At 36.1% G+C, this 14,605-nt stretch overlaps 1 protein-coding gene across 1 annotated transcript; it reads right to left on the bottom strand.

Annotated features, from left to right (window-relative positions):
* Positions 1-747: 747 nt before the first annotated feature.
* Positions 748-9,497, bottom strand: LOC127983908 (delta(24)-sterol reductase-like). Its single transcript, XM_052586304.1, has 7 exons — positions 9,053-9,497; positions 8,352-8,507; positions 7,918-8,023; positions 3,106-3,224; positions 2,768-3,031; positions 2,437-2,580; positions 748-1,023 (listed from the first exon to the last, which is right to left on the bottom strand). The coding sequence occupies exons 1-7, from the start codon at positions 9,281-9,283 to the stop codon at positions 775-777; spliced, it is 1,269 nt and encodes a 422-aa protein (XP_052442264.1). The 5' UTR covers positions 9,284-9,497; the 3' UTR covers positions 748-774.
* Between the last annotated feature and the right edge of the window lie 5,108 nt (positions 9,498-14,605).

Below are 14,605 nucleotides of genomic sequence, written 5' to 3'. Positions count from 1 at the left end.
ATGTATTGAAATAATAATGTAACAGTTATTAATAATTAAGAAATGCATTCATATATTTTCAAAGCGCCCCCATTATGGGTAATGAAACGTTCATATTTTGGTTTTGGGAGTCCCCAATAACAGGTTGACATGCATGCAAGAACAAAAAATGCTTTAATTGCATTTTTATGCTTTAATTGCAATCTAATAATCTGCACTTATTTTTACCTTACTTACTCAGGTTTACTTGAAACAATTCGCTTAATTAATTTTTCCAAACCCCTCCTTTACGTGACACTAATCTGTGGTGATTGATCCGATTGGTTTCATTTTCATTTCATCATGAGCCTGTAAAGCCTGATAAAGCAGCGTTTGTGAGCGCTGTGCTGCTTTGTGTACAGCGTTACCGGGGAAACCGCTATTTTTACCGCTACAAAAGCGCCACCTAGTGGTAAAGAATTAATTAGCATTTTAATTCAGCCCACTGCGGGAAAAACAATAACTAGGTGGGCAATATGCTAATGTTTCATGTTGACGTCAACATTAAATGGTTTTGGTTTAGTTAAAAAAAAAAAAAAACGACTCATTTCAATGATTCAGAGTCGACTTTTATTTGAGAGACAATAACTTTATAAAACTGCACTTTCAGATTTAAAACTTTTCATTCACTTAGAGCTGTGTTACACACTGCATGAAAGGTCATTTAAGAAAATCCATATTAGGAGCACTTTAAAATAATAATAATTATAATAATAAAACGTATACAAAACTATATACATTTATAGCGATTAGCTATCAGTTCTCACCTAATGTGTGCATATCTATGTGTGTGTTTGGGCGTCTCACCTGTATGTCCTCGTGGAAGCGTAGGATGGCACTCTTGATGTGCTTCATAGGGACCAGCATGTCCTGCACCACGTGGTGCTGCTCGTATAGCTTGCGGATGGTCTCTCCCTGAGTGAGCTTCAGTAGAGAGATCTTCGGAGGAACCATCCAGCCGAACACATACCTGAACAATGGGTTATTCCCAAACGGAATGATGTCCTGAAAGATAGACAAGGAATAGAGGTTGTAAAATAATATGACATGGATAAGGAGATCAAGATATAGAAAAAGATGACAGAAAAGAAATGACCAATCAATATGTTCAGTAACTAAAGGAAGTAGATGTGTATACATACAGCATTCTTCATGTTCAGAAAAGTCATGTTTTACAGTCAAAGACACTCCTTCTGAGCTTGTACATCTTTAGCTTTAGCTGCATAATTTATTGAGTAATGTTAGACTAGTCCTGTCTCTCAACAGACAACGCACACTTCCTGGAGCTAATGGACGGCTTCAGTGGATATAATGCATCGAAACTGTGTATGCTGAAACTGAGTATGTTTGAGAGTGAAAGAGAAGGGTTGAGAGAGAGAGAGAGAGAGAGAGAGAGAGAAACGTGGCTTGATCAAGATGGAAGAGAAGGATAATAGTCTTGCCCATAACTATGCATTATGGGACAAGTGAAAAATGCCAGCTAATGGAACCATAGAGGAGGAAGTGCACTTCTGACTAAGTGTCTCAAACTCTTGATACACTTTAAGTGTACACCACAAACCAAAAGCCAAATTGAAAGTTAAAACTTGTAATAGGCTTTCTCAATAAGAGTCTGATATTAATAATATAAGATGCAATCCCTAGAGATCCATTCATAATACAACGCTAATCATACAGCTACATATTTTCATAACTGTGGAGATCATAATCGAATACTAAACTCCTCACATTACAGTGGAGTAGAATAAATAAAATGGTTGTATTTTGGGATACTCGTTGAAAAATAAAATGGATAAAGGATAATTATGAAGATTTAGAATAATGAATGCAAAAATTATAATATCTGTACAGGTTAACGCAGAGCGGTCCCAAAAATATTTAGACATTTGAACTACTTTATAATTAAAAAATGCCATTCCATTATATAAAACAATAGAAAACCAAATGACAGTTATCTGAAATAAATTATATATATATATATATATATATAAAACCGGCTGGATGTACACGCACACACACATATCTATATATCTATATCTATATCTATATCTATATATATACACACACACATTATACAAAATTACTGTATTTAAATAAAATTTAAATAAAAAATAAATAAACAAACAGCCTGGTGAGCATAACATCATATAACCCTAAACTTTAAAATGGTGGTGTATGGTGTGTAAAAATAATAATTGCTGTAAATCAAGTTAATCTGATTCTCTATACAACTATCTGAACATTTTTGAAATATGACACTATACAGCCACTGAAAATCAGTGTCTGTTATTTTTTTAAAAACAAAAAGACAAAATATAAAATAAAAATAAAAAAAAGATGAGAAGATAATTTGGTAGTTGTGTTGTTAAGTGAAATTTTCCAGCATCATTTGTAATTACATACTTGTACATTACATACTTGTAATTCCCAGAAGATGCTGCGGGTGTGTCTGTGGTAATAGTGCCGGAGAGGAATGTACTCCACTGCAACACGGTTCTGTTTCAGGAAACCCTCCACATGCCGAAAGAACCACGGCTTGTAATAGTGGCCTATACAGTTAGTCTAAGAGACAGAGAAAAACAGAGACAAAATTAAACACCATGATAACACAGTGGTGTTCAAATGTAGATAAACATGTTCCAGTGCTACTGGAAATGTAGGCTCCTCAAAGGCCCAGCAAGAAGCAACTGGGCCAAAGAAAAAGTGCATAAAAAAAAAAAAAATTTGCATTACAGATATTCATTATCACCTTGTCAGGCTCTGCGTGATCGGTCATGGTGCCCGTCATAATCACAGCCTCGTCCCGAGAGTACTGCAGTCCCTCCACAAACTGGTTCTCCCTGTTGGCTGATTCCTCTGCAAACTTCTTGCAGATAGCATCCAGGCCTCGTACAGGTTCGTAGCAAAGCTTCACCCATTTGCGAGCTGGGATTATCCGGATCTCTGCTGCAACCAGGAACCCCAAAGTACCGCAGGACCAGGGAACGGCATAGAAGAGGTCCGAGTTTTCTTTCTGTGAGCAAATTTGAAAACATCTGTTTTAACATGTCTATGTTTGTTTGAAATAATCTGTAACAACGCGCTCACCTCAGTGCAGCGGACCAGACTACCATCAGCCAACACCAGCTCAAAAGCCACACAAATGTGCTGGAACAGGCCATAGATGTGAGATGAAGACTCGATGCCTGTTCCCATCACCAGCCCACCTGAACACAACATGAGACATTCCTGAGGGACAGTCTCTTGAGTAAATGAAAATATTTAATATTACTTTTAATATTATACTACTGTTCAAAGGTATGATTAAAGTAAGTCTCTAAAGCTCAACACAGTTGCTTTTACTTGAAAAAAATACATAATAATAATAATAATATTATATATATATATATATATATATATATATATATATATATATATATATATATATATATATATATAGTGAGAAATATTATTACAGTTTAAATTAACTGTTTTCTATTTTAATGCATTTTAAAGAGCGGTCAAATGATTAATCGCGGTCATCTTTTTGCTCTCTTTTTTTCATATTTGTCACACTTAAAAGTTTTAATCATCAAAAATATTACACAAAGCTAATGCAAGTGAATACAAAATACAGTTATTAAATTATGATTTAATTTATTAAGTGAAAGAAGCTGTCCAAACCCACCTAGCTCTACGTGAAAAAAACCCATTAAATTTACTGCCCCCTCTTGTTAAATCATGAATAACTGTGATTAACCACATTATTTTAGAAAGCGGAGTTAAATTTCACACCCACACATGATAACTGTCAGAGCTGTTGAATCAAGAAATCACTTAAATAAAATCTGTCTGACAAAGTGAAGCAAGCTTAAAGAGCAACACATCATGCCACGATCTAAACAAATTCAAGAACAGATGAGAAACAAAATAGTTGACATGTATCAGTCTGAAAAGGGTTATAAAGTCATTTCTAAGGCTTTGGGACTCCAGCGAACCATGGTCAGAGCCATTATCCACAAATGGAGAAAACTAGGAACAGTGGTGAACCTTCCCAGGAGTGACCGGCCTACCGAAATTACTCCAAGAGCACAACGACGAATCATCCAGGAGGTCATAAAAGAACCCAGAACAACATCTAGAGAACTACAGCCCTCACTTTCCTCAACTGAGGTCAGTGTTCATGATTCAACAATAAGAAAGAGACTGGGCAAAAACAGCATCCATGGAAGAGATCCAAGACAAAAGCCACTGCTGACCAAAAATAACACAAAGGCTCATCTCACAGTTGCCAAAAGATATTTTGATCTTTGAGTTTTGGGCAAATTTCCTGTGGACTGATGAGACACAAAATTTAGGAAGGTGTGTGTCCCGTTACATCTGGCGTAAAAACAACACATAATTTCATAAAAAGAAGCTCATAGCCACAGTCAAACATGGTGGTGGTAGTGTGATGGTCTGGGGCTGATCTACAGCTTCAGGACCTGGACGTCTTGACATAATTGATGGAAGCATGAATTCTGCAGTCGATCAGAAAATCCTGGAGGAGAATGTCCAGACGTCAGTTTGTGAACTCAAGCTCAAGCGCACTTGGGTTACGCAGCAGGACAATGATCCCAAACACACCAGCAAGTCCAGCTCTGAATGACTCAAGAAAAACTAAATGAAGGTTTTGGAGTGGCCAAGTCAAAGTCCAGAATTAAATCTGATTGAGATGCTGCGGCATGACATTAAAGGGGGGGTGAAATGCTCGTTCTCACTCAATATCCTGTTAATCTTGAGTACCTATAGAGTAGTACTGCATCCTTCATAACTCCAAAAAGTCTTTAGTTTTATTATATTCATAAGAGAAAGATAGTCTGTACCGATTTTTCCTGGAAAAACATGACCGGCTGGAGGCGTGACGTGTGGGCGGAGCTAAAGAATCACGAGCGCCAGTAGGCTTTTGCGTTGAGAGCGTTTTGAAGCTGTGACTTTACCGTGAGGAAAAAAAAACATCATCCAAAACAAACCATGGCTAACAGTCAGATTCAGCCGTTTATTTATGATCCAGAATCAGATCCAGAGGCTGAAACTGAACGAGAGCAGCAGCAGCAACGACTCGCTCCGAGCGGGGCTCGAACCCGGGTCTCTGGCATGGGAGGGGACGCACTAACAAGGAGGCAGCAAAGAGCAAAGAGATATTTTAAGCAGTTTTACTCACCGCCTGCGGTTCCAATACACGATCGTGACCCTTTTTCGTTGGGACTGCATCATCCTTAAGAAATAAATGATACGCAAATCCGTCGTCAAACTGGGCCTTGTTTGTAAAACAAGCATCTTGGAAATGCAGGGAACAAACAAAAACACTTGCTCAACCAAAAACACACTTCTTTTGTGACATTTCGCGACGCTCTCACTCTGATCAGTGATTGTCTGTGCACAGCCTCTCTCTGCTCCACTATACGGGAGCGCGCGCTCTTTCCGAAACTTTCCGAAACTTGTGACAAACCGGAACAAAAAATACTCCTTCAAACGTACAACTTAATTTTTGAAACTTTGTCCATGTTTAGCATGGGAATCCAACTCTTTAACAGTGTAAAAAACTCAGTATGCATGAAATAGCATTTCACCCCCCCTTTAAACAGTCCTTTCATGCTCGAAAACCTGAGAAGAAGAGTGGGAAAAAATTCCTCCACAAGCGATGTGAAAGACTTATCTTAAACGCTTGACTACAGTTGTTGCTCCAAAGCGTGGCACAACCATTTATTTTATTTAGGGTTCAATTACTTTTTCACGTAGTGCCAGGAAGGTTTGGACAGCCTTTTCCCTTGAAATTAAATAGTTATTTCAAAACTGCATTTTGTATTTATTGAAATAAAAAAACAGGGTGGGGGCAAAACTTTTTCACAGCACTGTATATGTATGTGTTTATTTATTATGTACAGTATATATAAATACACACACATACAGTCTATATTTAGAAAAATTTACATATATTATATATTTATATTATATAGAAATATATTTAATATATGAACAGCATATTTGTCTTAAATATATACAAGCAAGTGTTTGTATTTCTATACACATAATAAATATACACAGAACACACTCATATATTATGTAAACAAGAACTTTTATTTTGGATGCGATTAATCACGATTAATTGTTTGACAGCACTAATTTTAAAATATTTTTTTTTTTCCTATGATGGCAAAGCTGAATTTTCAGTCTCATCACTGCAGTCTTCAGTGTCATATGATCCTTTGGAAATCATTTTAATATTACCGGTATAATCAAGAAACATTTATTATTATCGCTGATAAAAAAAAGTTTAATAGAATAGCATTTATTTTTTGTTATAGTATTCAATGGCACAGTATAAGTATCTTTAAATAAATAAATACACACACTTTGAAACTTTGTTTCAACTGTATAGTATTTTGAACCAGAACTATATATTCATATAGTTTAATCTCGGCTCAAAACAAAGAACTATAAACAACATGTTAACAATTAGTGAAGATTGAAATATAATTTATTTTTGCATGGGACATATTTCTGACATCGATGTTTTTATCAATAAACCTGAAAACTTTCAAAGTGACAAAAATGTACTATGTAATATATGATAAATAGGCTACAGTCAATACAATTTTTATAAAAGTGAAAAATGGAACAAGATTTGAACTGCATATATATATATATAGGCTAATTTTGATGTTTATTAAAAATGTTAAATATTCTACAGTATCTTTCAAATTTCATTCCCTTTTCTTAGTTATAAAATGCAATACTCTCTTTCAACTACATGTTTTTAGCCAAATTACCATGTTCCATCACTGTCTAAAGATTATTTTAAATCTATGCACTTACGTATGCACATAAATCTTTTGTTGTGTTTTGTCTGGGTACAATTTTTAATACTAATATGTTTGTTTATGTTTCTGTTACATAAATAACTTAAATAGGTCTCGCTACAACATTCTTTGCTTCTAAAGCTTAAAAAAAAAAAAAAATCTAAAAGTTATTTGTGAAAAGTGCCAACTGGGCAATAAAAGGGAAGGGTCAAAAGTCCAATAACTGACCTTTGATTATAGATGCACTCTAAACTGCTTTAAGGTATGGTTTTGTATAAAACGAGCGCTTTCAAACAGTCCTTACAGTATCAAAGATATAGGAATCAATACATGTGGCCAGAAAAATCTCCTATCGTTCAACACTTCACAAACACAGCACACCTTTCCAATGTGTCTCTACAGAATTACAAATGAATTTGAAGGAAAGTCTGTGTAAAACATTTCTCCGCCGATGAGCGCTCTTTTCTGAGATCTATAAACACTTTCAGCAATAGGACCCGTATCCGCCCTAATCTAATCTGCCTCACTGAAACAGGGACAATGCTCATCCATAACCTGATTACAAGTAGCCTCTGATGCACCACACACGGCATACAATATTGATCAGGAAAGAACGTTATGCTCCATTTGAAGAAAGCGAATATCTGCAAGTGCTCAGAGACATTAAACAAATACCTTGTGGTGCATGCGGAAAGAAAGAACGAGATTATACAGGTCAGAGATGATTTACAGTCTTCATCTAAATGGAGAGAAGTGTTACTGTGTGCCGAACAGAAAATTATCAAATGCATCTAGACGCCACATAAATAAGAGTTTTGCTGTAATCTGAGACCTGGTAACAATCAGGCATGAATAGACTTAACACCGATGCAAAAGAAGAAAAAAAATATGAGAACCCTTTATGTGTATGTGTGTTACTGAAATTAATAGTAATTAGTATTCAGATTTACTATCTTACAGAAAATGTACCACAGAGCCACATCCTCAAATGCAAAGTAAGTTGTTTTAGACAAAACATCCAGTGAATGATGCAGGGATAATTAAATACTTGTTTATTCGCTTCTGTCATAAAACCTACCAACTGTGAGGTCATCGAGTTCAGGCAACACTGGCAGGGTCCAGCCAATAGAGTTGAGCAGAGCAGTCACCTGACCCATGTTGGCTAAGGGTTCCACACGCACCACCTGGAAAAAGTAACAAAAGTTTGATTTGTTGTTTTTGACAATTGCACATTTCCTCACTTTTCATTGTATGTTTCTATCAGCCGTTTGGACTCTCATTTTGATGGCACCCATTCACTGCAGAGGAGCCAGTGGTGAGCAAGTGATGTAATGCTACATTTCTCCAAATCTGTTCACATGAAGAAACACACACATCTTCATCCTGAATCGCCTGAGTGAGTTAAATGGTCAGCAAATGGTTATTTCTGCTGAACTATTCCTTTAAATTAAAGAAGAGATTTAAACGATTTTATTGTCAAAAATAATAAAAATAATATCTGGCAACAACCACCTGCCGTTTTGTGTCCACCTCCAGAATGTCCATCATGTTAATCATGATGTTCTTGTGCGTCTTCTTGTACTTTCCCACCCTGAGAGATACAGTCAGCCATCCTGGACGACCTGTGCACATATGTTTCTTCCCTCCCTCTTTTTTCCATTCTCGCACCTGAAAATTTTAAATGGTCACATTTTATTCAAACCAGATTGCATTGAGGTCTCATCATTTTTATACAATAATTATTTTTTATTTTTTACACTGATTCAGCAAAACCACAGTAAAATTACCAAAAACTATTTTGTTTTAGTTAACAATAAGTACACCTGCTGATGCACCTATCATTGTGTGCCGAATGAAGGGGGCGTGTTAGTCACTTTTAGCCACGCCCCTACTTTCGCAACTCCATAACTTGCAGAGAGACTTTTTTTGTACCATCAATTATTTTATTTATTTTCAATCAGAATTTATTTGAAGAGACAAAGCCTACCTTTACAGATCAAGCCGTTTGCACATTTATTTGTTTTTTCATGCATATTCATTCATATTACATGCATTTCTAATTTGTAATGCATAATGATTTATCATCAATACCAAAGACTATATTCCAAGACTATAGACATACTTGAAGAGACCTTTGGCAGTACTAACGTATATAAAATATTAAGTTATTAATGAAAGTATGTAGGCTAACATAAAAATCATTCATAACTTACCTGTCTCTGGATATCTCTGACTCTCTGGTCGTGCTGCTTGGGTGCTGAGCACATCTTGAAGATGATCCACGCGCGCAGGTAATAGTACACATCAAAGATGACTGACAAGGGGAGCAGAAAGAGGCAAACGAAGATCCATCTCTGGTGTACTATCACGTACTCCAAGCCCTTCACCTTAATCCACACCAAAAACAAGACAACTAACCCTCCCAAATATAATAACGGATTCATTCCGACAGCTTGTTTAAATCACGAATCGCCTAATTACAATGCAATTTAAAAACGCATGGAGCTTGTTGTTGGGTTTTGACTTCACAGACGCTTTTTTTATTATTATTCACAGCGGACGAGCATCAAACCACATGCATTAGCGCTGTCTAATAAACTGCTATTTAACGCGATTTCCCCACTTGCTCACACACTATTTGTCATCTGCATATTACACGCTGTTTAGGAACTTGCCCAGGTGGTCTAAGCACCGCCCCCAGCATGCAATGATTGGCCAGTAGCGCATCAAATCAGATGACGCCAGTGGTTGCGTGTCGTCTGTTCAGCCAATCACAAGAAAGAAACACCGTCACACCATTGACTCAGCGAGATGTGTTCATTATTATACAGTAGTTGAGAAATGAGGCGACTTGTGATAGCAGTACAGATATCGGCATACATTTCAGTTTAAAAGATTATTCCAAAACTCCAATTAAAAAAATTACTCCAATACTATAATTTACAATTTATAGAATATTCTTACCCAAGTTTAGAAAAGTGTTTTATCATAGGGTTTCTGAGTAAATTAAATGATATTGTCAAAATTAATGAAAAATTTACTGTTTTAACCAAATTAAACTTCTTAGGTGAAGATCTGTGTATACTGGAACATTTGTTGTTCTATAACATTAGACACAGTCACACCATATAGACTAGGCCTAAATGTGAATCCTTAAGCCATATATGTTCATGTGCAAGCTGCTAAAAAGGAAAACAGCTACAACAGAGAATCCACCTGCTTGACTGCTTTTACTTAGTAACAAAAATCCACAAGTCACTTTGTTTAATTTATGTTGTAGAGGAACAACATGTGAAAATCTCTTGAAGTGTTCCTAAACGAAAATGGTGTCAATCATTTACTCATCCTCAAATTGTTCAAAACCTGTATGATTTTATTTCTTTGGCTGAAGATTTTGAAGAATATGTAACCAAACAGCTGCCAGTAGCAACATACTTTTTATAAAGTCTTCATATTCCTCCAATAGTACTTCAATATTATGTAAGTCAATGGCTACCGGCAGGGTTTTCCAACATTCTTCGAACTATATATGTATTTTTAGTTTTTTTCAACAGAAGAGAGAAACTCATAGGTTTGGGTACTCACTTGATGCTGAGTAAATTATGACAAGCAAACATTTTATCACTTTAATAAAAAAAAAAAAAAAAAAAAACTTTCTACATTTTTGACGTCTTGACTGAGGAGCATGAAGGGTTAACCGGCAAACTAATGTTTATAACGGTTCACACTGATAAAGGCTATATTTACCTATATTTAGCAATTGGATTTTCATCTCGGGGGAAATCTATTTTAAAAAGGTTAGAGATCACCATAGCTGCAACAAATAGGCCTACAGTATGTCTATGTGTTTTCTTGTTAGAAATCATTTTCCTATTCATGCCAATGAGCATCTGTCCTACAGACGGCTCAGGGGTGGGGCATGAACTCTAATGATGCTCTTATAATGACAGAGGAGTTTGACAGCACAGCAACTGCGCTCATTTGACAGCATGGACTAAACCTGATGCGCGCGGACAGCAGATCACCACCGAGTGCATGTTACATTTGTTTAATGCACATTATGTCCTTTTTTACTACAAGTGCCTAAATCAAGACATTGGGTAATATGAAGGCATTATCAGTCATAAAGTGCGCACAGGATATGCAGTTTCCTTCAGAAGTGAACCAATGCAGACAAGTCTCCGTTTGAGAAACTTGATTCGCCCTGGATTCTCGATATCAACTTGAAGCTGGACGATGCGCGCGGAACTTTCCAGATAGATCAGTGTTATGAATTTACATTATGCCTTCACTACATCATGGCGCTATATTTATTGGAGTATTTTTAATAGTCTCCGGTGGCACCACCGCTTTTCTAACTTCTCATCAAAGTCGCCTGCAGGCGTTCAGCATGTGCTCTGTGGTGCTCGGGGCGGTGATGCTCACATTAGGGCTCTTCTGGGCGATGAACGGCAAGAGAAACCCGGTGCCTTATAATGAAGAGGACAGTCACGACTACAGTCAATCCCTGTTCACCCCAGCGCCCGGAAACCACTTCCCCGAGTCCCAGTCTGTCATTCTGCACGGGTAAGTGGGGGATCGCATCATAAATTCACTTATAAATGTCTTCGCTGATGATTCTGATAAGATGAAGTAAATATTAAATCACTGAGCAATCTGGAGTTGAATCGCAGAGGAGTTTCCATCCAAAATAGCCTTTATCAGGATCAATCTAGAGTCATTAACAGAGGGACTCGACCCTCAAACTCTCCTCATGGGCTAACTCAGAAAAAATAACGTTTCCATAAATGGACACTAACCTACACTCAAGTAACTATAAAATTGTAATGTCAAGAGATATTTCATGCTAAAGATAAATAGATAGATAGATTTACTCATGGAATTGCAATTTTCTATACTTTTACTTTTTATATTGTACTTTATGAACTTTAAAGTAATTATATATGTTTAATGACTAGCCTAATTCTAGGTAATTCTATATATTTTATTAGTAGTAGCCTATTTGTACTCTTTATATTGTATATTTTACATTTTAAAAGTATTTTTATGCAAGCTACTTTAGCTAATTATATACAGTTAATGAGGAGTTCTATTACATATAGTGGAATTACTCATGCAATTGCAATTTTATACTTCGTACTTTTATGTTGTACCTTTTAAATTCTATATGTGACCTTTGACCACAAAACCAGTCATGATCATTTGTACACCATCTGAAAGCTGAATAAAGAAGTTTTTCCATTGATTTACGGTGTGTTAGGAATAGGATACAATATTTGGCCGAGATACAACTGAAAATCTGTAGTCTGAGGGTGCAAAAAAAAATCAAAATATTGAGAAACTCACTTTTGATGTTGTCCAAATTAAGTTCTAGCAATGCATATTAATTATCAAAAGTTTTCATATATTTATGGTAGGAAATTTACAAAATATGTTCATGGAACATGTTCTTTACTTAAAATTAGAATGATTTTTGGCATAAAAGAAAAATAATTAATTTTGACCCATACAATGTATTATTTATATATATGCACTTTTGACTCAAAATATCTCATCTTGATGTTGTATATTGTTCTTATTCCAACACCCATGAATCCAACCTAATCTCTCTGAACTCAAACTCCATCTCATATTTTATCACATGTAATACAATGTAATATTTTAAAATATAAAAAAAAAAAAAAAAAAAAAAAAAAACATTCAGCATATTATCAGCGTAAAATAAAAGACAAGACCTCATGTGCCATAAAAAAATAGTTAATTTAACAAAAAGTGGCCCACATCGTTGCATGCATTTTCATGCAGCTTTTTTTTTTTTTTGACTGGAATTGATAGGAGCAAGCATGGAGATAATTTTACTTTTCCACCCATAACCCAAATCCCTCTGGATTTACGCCATTTCTCTTTCCTTTCCCCCTCTCTCTCACCATCAGATGCCATTAAAAATCACTTAGAGGAGAAGCCTAAGAACCTTAGCTGCTCCTCTGTTATCTGATACTCAAAGGCCCTCTAGTGTTGATAAACATCTTACACCAGCTTACATCCTGGTTCTGCTTCACCAGGCCCAGCACACTTATTAAAAATAATAATGTGTGATTGTGTTTTGAAGGACTTTGCAAAGGCTAGGTGTTTATGGGGAAGATTTGGACTATCCCCCGATGGAGCCGACCTGTTTTAGCCCTACCACTCGGGGTCGGCCGCCTCACTGGGACATGGAACCTCCCCCGCCTTATGAGGTGGCCATCAAAACCACTAGGAGCTCCACGCACCTGAGACGCAGCTACTCAGACACACAGCTGCTCACTGAACCTCTGTTTGGACGCTCACGAGAGATCAGTTTCGAAGTGTGACATCTGAGCCTCGTTCATCTCCTGAGACCCGAACTAAGGAGCTGAATAGCCATCATAAGTATATGCAAACAAGTGTTGATGAAGCTTCAAAACAGGCATAGGCAATCCACAGCTCGTCGAGTCGAGGGGCTGTTTTGTGCCTCTTGAGATGGTTCTTGACTTATCCATGTGTTTACAGCCTTTATTTCAGAAAGAAATGTAGAATACTGTGCTTTTTCTCAAATAAAATGCATTATAAATAAATAAAAAATCTATAATCAAGCTGTTGGAAATAAGTGGTTGATATCTCAATAAACATAATGCAATGCATTTTTTTTACATTTTTTTTAAAGAGAAGGTTTTGATTTTAGTTAGACGTACCAATTCATATCGTTTCAAGTCATCTCAGTAATATCTCAAATTCTATGTATTCTAACCTATTCTTGCGAGAATGTGAGAAAATGAGCTTGTGCATAGGAGTGTATTCAGTTCTGCAGTCAAGTGAATCTGTCAAAGCTAGCGAATCACAAAGATGTCAAAATAAATTACAATTACATTTTTATAGTTGAATTATTATTATATTATACAAGTTAATATTCACAATTCATCACCCCCCCCCCAAAAAAAAAAAATTAACAGTATCTCCATTTGCACTTAAATGCATTTGCAGCTGATTTACTGTCCTGTAACTGTATTTTGCATGATATTCCAACACTTTTGAAAAAAATATCAGACAACAGGTTTGATTAATGACAACGAAATGTGTTTGATTTGTATATTTATCCATTTGTAAGACTCTCAGGGTGAAACACTGAGTTTAATGTCAAGAATATTTTCATGGCATATATGAGCACACAATTTTGACTCAAAAACCGCATGGTCAGGTTACTGTAGAGATCTGGCCAGAGAATTGATTTATGCATAAAGCACATATTGTGGTGGCTGATAATGGGAGCACATCTCTGAGAAAACCACACAGCATTACTGAATTTAATGATGAACTAATGCTCTGTTAATGTTGTTTGGAACACTATAAACATTGCATTGACAGCCACTGCTTCCCTCTGACTCATCCATTACAACGATATTCATCTTTTAACAAGAGCACTTCTGGGTATTCTCTATTTTGAACCGATTCTGTGTGTTTTCTTTGAACTGCAATGAATAATCTACCAAGGGCTATTTACATCATTTGTGTTTGCATGCTAGACATTTATTTGAGATGATGCTAGTTATTTTATTATTATTCTTATTTAAACAACTAACTAAAGGATAAACCAGACTCACACTTTTCTTATTAATTTTTTTAATGATGTGGCATGAAGGGCTAACCTATGACACTTAAAGTAGTGACGATTCAGATCAATTCCAAGTACTCGGCCGAGTTTAAGAATGTAACATCTCATCTATGCAAGTTGTAACCATGCCAAGCAACAC

The sequence above is a fragment of the Carassius gibelio genome, chromosome B20, assembly GCF_023724105.1.
Source record: "Carassius gibelio isolate Cgi1373 ecotype wild population from Czech Republic chromosome B20, carGib1.2-hapl.c, whole genome shotgun sequence".
Taxonomy (NCBI): domain Eukaryota; kingdom Metazoa; phylum Chordata; class Actinopteri; order Cypriniformes; family Cyprinidae; genus Carassius; species Carassius gibelio.
This window is presented reverse-complemented; position numbering and strand designations above follow the sequence as displayed.

Excerpts from the sequence above, each read along its gene's own strand:
- LOC127983908 (XM_052586304.1), bottom strand. The coding sequence starts at position 9,283 with ATGAATCCGTTATTATATTTGGGAGGGTTAGTTGTCTTGTTTTTGGTG. Across the intron at positions 8,508-9,052 it reads TCAGAGATATCCAGAGACAG|GTGCGAGAATGGAAAAAAGA; the intron begins GTAAGTTATGAA and ends TAAAATTTTCAG. Across the intron at positions 2,581-2,767 it reads ATCACGCAGAGCCTGACAAG|ACTAACTGTATAGGCCACTA; the intron begins GTGATAATGAAT and ends TCTGTCTCTTAG.